This window comes from Diabrotica undecimpunctata, chromosome 1, assembly GCF_040954645.1.
Source record: "Diabrotica undecimpunctata isolate CICGRU chromosome 1, icDiaUnde3, whole genome shotgun sequence".
Taxonomy (NCBI): Eukaryota; Metazoa; Arthropoda; class Insecta; order Coleoptera; family Chrysomelidae; genus Diabrotica; species Diabrotica undecimpunctata.
In genome coordinates, this window is record NC_092803.1 from 50,454,653 (window position 1) to 50,462,776 (window position 8,124).

An 8,124-nucleotide genomic window follows, 5' to 3' on the forward strand; every position below is an offset into this window, starting at 1 on the left:
AGAAATTACTCAATTGCTGCTTCCCGGACAAACATCAAATGATAGACTGTGCTAGACGAAAAATTAGAACATGTTCTATTTTTCATGCTATTTTCTTGCAATTTATCGTTAAAATTCATGTTGCCAACATAACAATTTATAATAGATTACAGAATAAAACATAACCTTATCTCTATCTTTAGCGTATATCATAAATTGCCCTACACACAATGGGAATAAATTGAGATATAGCTGATTCTGATACTCTAAAATTGTACATTAGAGATCGAAACGTTTCACCAGTTGCCAGATACCTTAAAGTTATAATTAATTTTGTCCTTGATGGAATGCACTGGCGAAAATTGGTATCTCTTTTCTGAATTAAGGGATTAATTTTTTCCAGGAGCTTAAGGAAACTGGACTCGTTCATTCGAAGAAAGTTTTTAAAACTTTGAAGGGGTCTAGCATCCAAGAACTCTTGGGGTAACTTCAAATTTCCCAGTCCTGCATTCAACCAAGGTTTGACCCAGCATTTTCTAGGTTTTCTTTTTTTATTATTTTTCATGATTGTTGCTACAACATCAATATTCAACAATAACAATGTTTTCTTTTCTTTGGTTGACATCCTTCACCCTTTTAATAACCATAAATAGTGTATATTTATTTATTATATTATTTATTTTAGTACTTAATTATATTTATTTAAAATAAAATAACCTCAAATTGATAAATAATTTCTCTGTTGGCAACAATGAAAGTGGGATCTAAAATTGCACAGAAATATCTCTGATGTAAAAAGGTCAAGCTAGGCAAGAGATGTGCCATGCAAGACGGACTTGCATAGCATGAGACTTGCATAGCCTAGATGTAAAGCTGCCTTTATTGTTAAACAACGCGTCTTTGGAGATACTCGATGCTGGATGTATTCAATCGAATGGCAAAGGCGAGGCCTGCCGCACGCACACATTCTTATTTGGTTAGTGGAAAGAATTCAGCCCGACCAAATAGATGATATCATATGTGCCGAGATTCCTGATCATGAAGTCGATCCAGACCTACATGATGTTGTTACTACTAATATGATTCATGGACCGTATGGTGTCATCAATCCCCAATTACCTTGCATGGTCGATGGAAAGTGCTCTAAACGATATCCACGGAAATTAACGGCGGAGACTGTCAGTGGCAACGATGGGTATCCGCTGTGTCGGCGTCGATCACCAGATGACAACGGTCGAACTGTCACAACGAAAGTGAAAAGAATGGATTTCGTTGTCGACAACAGTTGGATTGTTCCATATTCGCCACTTATTTCTAAAACGTTCAAGATACATTGCAACGTTGAATACTGCAATTCAGTTAAGTCCATAAAATATATTTGCAAATATGTCACGAAAGGCAGTGATATGGCGGTTTTTGGATTGCAATCCTCAAATACCAACGATGAAATTTCACGCTATCAAGTTGGTCGTTATGTGAACTGTAATGAAGCGATTTGGCGTATATTCGCATTTCCAATTCACGAACGTCATCCTACTGTTATACATTTGGCGGTGCATCTGGAGAATGGTCAACGAGTATATTTCACGGCTTCGAATGCTACACAACGTGCTGAAACACCTCCAGCAACTACATTTACCAGTTTTTTTGCAATCTGCCAAAGCGATCAGTTTGCACGAACTTTGCTTTACTCGGAGATGCCACGTTATTATACTTGGAATGCTTCATCCAAGAATTTTCAAAGACGGAAGCAAGGTGATGCGGTTCCTGGGTATCCAGATGTGCGTTCTACTGATGCTCTTGGTCGTATGTATACAGTTCATCCAAAGAATGATGAATGTTTTTATTTGCGGTTGTTGCTGGTAAATGTGCGTGGGCCAACTTCATTTGAGACACTACGAACTGTTAATGGTGTAATATTCCCAACATATCGTGCTGCATGTGAAGAATTGAACTTATTAGAAAACGATACCCATTGGGATACGACAATCGCTGAAGCCATTATCTCTGCATCTCCAAGTCAGATACGCACATTATTCACTATCATAATTTCGACATGTTTTCCATCAAACCCATGTAACCTGTGGCACAAATACAAGGATAGTATGTCAGAAGATATTTTACATCAAAGTCGTGTCTGTTCCAGAAATCACGATATTGAGATGAATGAGGAGATACATAATCGTGCTTTACTCTTGATCGAAGATATGTGTTACCTCATGTGCGGTAATTTATTAATCAGGTTAGGAATGCCAGCGCCAAATCGTGAAATGAATGACGCATTTAATCGAGAATTGGAACGGGAACGTGAATATGATCACCAGGAATTAGATTTAGTAGTTCAAAGGAATGTACCCCTGTTGAATTACCAACCAAAGGAAGTTTATGATACTTTAATGAAGGCAATCGCTGATGAAAATGGTGGTTTATATTTCCTAGATGCCCCTGGTGGAACTGGCAAGACATTCCTTATGTCATTAGTTTTAGCAACTGTTCGGGCGAGATCCAACATAGCGGTTGCAGTTGCTTCTTCTGGAATAGCAGCCACATTGTTAGAAGGATGCCGTACGGCTCATTCAGCATTCAAATTACCGTTAAATCTTCAAACTATTGAAGAACCAACGTGTAATATTGCAAAACACTCAGCAATGGCCAAAGTTTTAGCGGCATCGAAAATCATCATCTGGGACGAATGCACAATGGCGCATAAACGTGCATTAGAAGCACTTAACCGAACATTAAAAGATTTACGCAATGACTCGAGATATTTTGGAGGAGCAATGATTTTACTGTCTGGCGATTTCCGCCAAATACTGCCAGTAATTCCAAGATCTACAGCTGCCGATGAAATAAACGCTTGCCTCAAATCGTCAAATCTATGGCGCTATGTGAAGAAACTGCAGCTGACAACAAACATGAGAGTTACATTGCTTAATCATACATCTGCTGAAGATTTCTCGGAGCAATTGCTGACTATCGGTAATGGTCAAGTACCTGTCGATGAATCGAGCGGATTAATATCATTTCCAAATAATTTCTGTAATTTTGTCTCATCAAAAGACGAACTTATCAACAATGTATTTCCAAATATTATTTCTAAATACAAAAATAATGAATGGTTGAGTGAGCGAGCAATTTTAGCGGCTAAGAATAAAGATGTAGATGACCTGAACTACATTATTCAAAATAAGATCATTGGAACAATGCATTCATTCAAATCTATTGACTGCGTCACAAATGAAGATGAAGCCAAAAACTATCCAATTGAATTTTTAAACTCTTTGGACGTGCCTGGCTTACCACCGCACAATTTACGCCTAAAGGTTGGCTCCGTAGTAATCATGCTTCGAAACATAAACCAACTAAAACTGTGCAACGGTACGCGTTTGGTGGTTAGTAAATTGATGAACAATGTAATTTACGCTACGATAATGATAGGAAAATTCAAAGGTGAGGAAGTTCTCATTCCGAGGATCCCGATGATCCCAACCGATATGCCGTTTGAATTTAAAAGACTTTAATTTCCGATACGTCTTGCATTTGCCATGACCATCAACAAATCACAAGGCCAATCCTTAAAAGTTTGTGGTTTAAATCTAGAACATTCATGTTTTTCCCATGGTCAATTATACGTGGCATGTTCACGGGTCGGAAGACCATCTGCGTTGTTTGTTTTTGCGCCTGATAATAAAACAAAAAATGTCGTGTATCACAAGGTACTTAAGTGAAGAGCAACCTATGTACTAAAATACAGAAATAATAATGAATGATTAATGTAGTTATTTAATTTTTTTTTGTATTTTTTCCAAAAAAAAAAACACAATCTGCTTATTTATTGCCATTAAGGCGGAACAAAGTTCGCCGGGTCAGCTAGTATCCAATATAGGAAACAAGCCAACTTTTGTCACTAAGGTACGCAAAGAAGTGTTAGATTTAACACTCTGCACAAGCAAGATAAGTGATATAATAACAAATTGGGTTGTGTCTGACGAACCCTCATGTTCGTATCACAGACATATACGATTTGACCTTGATATTTTTCCATCGGAAATTAAATACAGAAATCCTAGAGATACAAACTGGGTAGGATATAGAAAGTCCTTCAGTAAAAATCTCGAGGAAAGTACGATCTCGTTTAAAGGCCCAGAGGTTATAGATTCGGCGCCAGAAACGATAAGCGAAGCTATTATGGCGGCTTACCAGGAAAATTGCCCAGAAAAAACAAGGAAAAGTACGGGCAGTAATACAGTCTGGTGGAACAACGGCTTAAAGAAGATGAGGTCGGAAGTCTGAAGCCTATTTAATAAAGCCAAAAGTAACCAAGATTGGGATGCCTACAGGTATAAGCTAACGCTATACAATAAAGAAATTCGGAAAACCAAAAGGAATTGATGGAGAGAGTTTTGCGATGAGAATACAGATATCCCGGCATGTTCTCGAATCCGTAAAGTCCTGGCAAAGGATGGTGCTACAACCAAAGAAGTAGGTTTCCTAAAGAAAGCTAATGGCAAATTTACGGACACCAAAGAGGAAAGTCTTAGAGAACTGATGAACACGCACTTTCCGGGCTCAACAATTCTGGATGATGCAGATAGGCAAACCAACATAGACCAAAGGCTCACTAGACCAAGGTCTACAGATTGGGAAATAGCCACAGCAATCACAAGACCAAACAGAATTAGATGGGCTATAAATCAGTTTCGGCCATATAAGTCTCCAGGGACAGATGGCATATATCCAATACTGTTGCGTATGGGATTAGAGGTATTGATACCACACCTATGCAAGCTCCTCAAAGCCAGTTTAGCATGGAGGGTCGTACCGGAAATATGGCAAAAGGTCAAAGTCATATACTTGCCTAAGGTAGGTAAAGTACCAGACCTAACACCAAAGTCATATTGACCGATAAGCCTATCTTCTTTTCTATTAAAAACGCTCTTGATATGTACATCAGAGACGAAGTGCTAAAAGATAATCCTCTAAGCAATCGTCAATATGCATACCAACCTGGTAAGTCTACGGACTCTGCGTTGGATGATCTAAATAAGCTTATCTCAAAGTCAATGGAAGACAAAGAGATAGCAATGGCCGCTTTTTTAGATATAGAAGGGACATTTAATAATGTTACCACCAGCTCTTTGATAGGGGCTATGAGTAGACGAGGCGCACCTGCGGTAATATGCAGATGGATAAGGGCATCCCTGGAGAATAGGACAGTAATGTCTACTCTGGGTAAAGCAACCATAGGTGGAGGCTGTCCACAAGGAGGAGTTCTGTCCCCTCTACTTTGGGCAACCTTGGTAGATGATCTCCTCAAAATTTGTCCACAGAAGGCTTTTATTGTCTAGGATATGCTGACGATATAGCAATCGTTGTCAGGGGCAGTTTTGCTCAGGTAGTATCTGAGAGAATGCAAGCAGCCCTAAATATAGTTGACGACTGGTGTAAACAAGAGAGACTGATAGTCAATGCTCAGAAAACACAAATCGTCAACTTCACCAAAAAAACAGCACTACAAGGCCTAAAATCACCGGTGCTGGGAAGAACAGAGATTTCATTTGTCAAAGAAACAAAATACCTTGGGGTATATTTTGATCATAGGCTTACATGGAATACTCACATTCTAAAAACCACACAGAAAGCTACTATGTCCCTGGACAGATGTAGAAGAATGTGCGGTAAGAATTGGGGACAACCCCAAAATGACTCTATGGTTATACACAAGGGTTATTAGATCCATGATAACCTATGGCTCGGTGACGTGGTGGACAAAGACGCAGCAAGTGGGATCAATAAGGCTGCTAGGTAATACACAAAGGCTAGCATGCTTGTGTATTACGGGGGCCTTAAAAACAACTCCTACTGCATCGTTGGAAGTCCTGTTGAATCTACCACCATTTCATATCTTTATACAGGGCGAAGCCAGATCAGTGGTGCACAGATTAATCCATAGTCAGCGACATATAAGCCAGATGCATGGTACTGACAACAGAAAACTAATCGAGGAGCTAAAAGCCGATATTGTGATGGGGAAACCTATTGATGCAACAGTTACGAGATATAGCTTTAACAATAAGTTCACAATTAAGATACCAGGCAGGGAAGACTGGAATAAAGGTGTACCCATACAAGCTGCTGCTACCTGGTACACGGATGGCTCAAAAACATCGGAGGGTGTGGGAGCCGGCATAGTAGGGACAAACCAAGGGATACATTTTCCGATAAGTCTATCTAAGGATATGACAGTTTTCCAGGCGGAAATAAATGCAATCCATCACTGCGTGGAAGAAATAGAAAGGCAGGAAAGAATCCATGCATTAGGAGAAAATCCACCGGCAAATAGCTACATGGAAGGTACAGTCTCGAAGCTACTAGACTTTATAAAAAGGGTCAGGCTAGAGAATGTTATCTAGAACTAGAGAACCAAAATAAATCTGAAAAGGTCGCAGTGGAATAGGCCGAAAGGCCACCTCTCTTAATCTAATCTTTTCATTGGAGATTTTCCTTAATAGCACACTGTCTGAAGAGAACCAATAAAATAAGGGCCGACTACTAACTTATTTCTGGACGACTATTAAAATGTACTGGCCGACTACTAAGAAAATAGACATAGATTAGTACTATTGATAATATAAATTAAATTTATAATATATAGTTACTAAAATTACTCAAGAACTTAAGAAAAATATTCAATCTATGCATTAAAAAAATTCTATTAAGAAATTCTAACAGCTTTATAGTTCTACAGTGATTCGAAATTGACATTGAACAAAACTGGCCGACTACCGGTCAAATCACCCTAAACATTCTTTTAAATTTAAATTAAAATTTAATTTTTCAGTAACTAACTAATACATTAACAAAAGGGTATTCAGGTACCATTTCATCACAAAATTATAAGAAAATAGTCATAAAATTGAAATCTGCTGAACATCTGTTGCAACCTGGCTATACCATTTTTCAAAGTAAAACACTTGCACGTCACGATTTATACAAAGTGACGTCACTTGTATTTAAAATTTCCAGAACGTCAACCTTAGAGTTCAAATGTTTCTAACACAGCTAATAATACGAAACCCATACGGAACTGCTCGATCTTTTATAGGCGTCAACATTGTGTAATGATCAGAAAAATGTAATCATCATTATATTAAAAATTTTATAATTATATTGATTAAATAACCAAAAACATTTGTTATTATTAATAATATAAATTTTATGAAATAACTCTTTAAGTCTAATATTGCACAAAATAATAATTTTAATTAAATAGATTAGATAACTGTACGCTACTGATACCGGAATACTTCAAATTTTATTGACAGTTCAGCGTGTGGCAAAAGTGTATAGAGTGTTGCCGTTTTTATAGAGTAAGAATTTTGTTTATTTTTTGATTTCTTACACAATTTGGTCATAATATAATATATATATATATATATATATATATATATATATATATATATATATATATATATATATATATATATATATATATATATATATTGTATTTATAAATACATATTAAATTTAGACTAATAGCTTTAAAAACTAATTATTGTTGTGTATTGTGATTGTGCTATGTCAAAACAAATAAATAGTCTGTAGAAAGCTGATAAGCTTTCATATAAGATAGATAATTTTGAACAAGAAATAATGGTGGGACGTCTTTACTATTACAGCCCTAAAAGAGGTAAGTTTAAAATTTAGAATATTATATAATTTTGTATTAAAATGTTTTCTTATGTATTTTAGTGTGTTGCAGTAGTCTTAAAACTAAGTGTATTTACTGTTAATATAATAGTTTGACAAATAGTTGACATTTTAAGAATTCCTCACTTACTAACTATTCTGATGTTTTGGCAACGCTGTGGGGTTCTGACGTCGTAAATCTTGAATGACGTGCAAGCATAGTTATGTGAAAAATGCTATACTGTTTTCCAAGTTTTGACAGTATTGCCAAGTTTATTTGCTAATCTACCAAAGGCCAATTATAATTTTTTTTTCTAATAACTAACTGCAACTAATATCAAAACAAACAAATATTCATTCGTTCGTGTTTTATATAAATTTAAATTTTTTTTAAAAATACATAATTTCATAAAATAATATAATAAAAATGTACTGTTTCAAAGCATATTTGAGGCA

At 36.4% G+C, this 8,124-nt stretch overlaps 2 protein-coding genes across 2 annotated transcripts in view; one reads left to right on the forward strand and one right to left on the reverse strand.

Moving 5' to 3' along the window:
* The window catches only part of Mt2 (tRNA (cytosine(38)-C(5))-methyltransferase), an 81,852-nt gene that overhangs the window by 65,723 nt on the left and 8,005 nt on the right, over positions 1–8,124 (reverse strand). The window lies entirely within an intron of this gene.
* Positions 900–3,500, forward strand: LOC140445226 (uncharacterized). Its single transcript, XM_072537165.1, has one exon. The coding sequence runs from the start codon at positions 900–902 to the stop codon at positions 3,498–3,500; it is 2,601 nt and encodes an 866-aa protein (XP_072393266.1).

What these genes read in the sequence shown, in the direction of transcription:
- LOC140445226 (XM_072537165.1), top strand. Translation starts at nt 900, where the DNA reads ATGTATTCAATCGAATGGCAAAGGCGAGGCCTGCCGCACGCACACATT.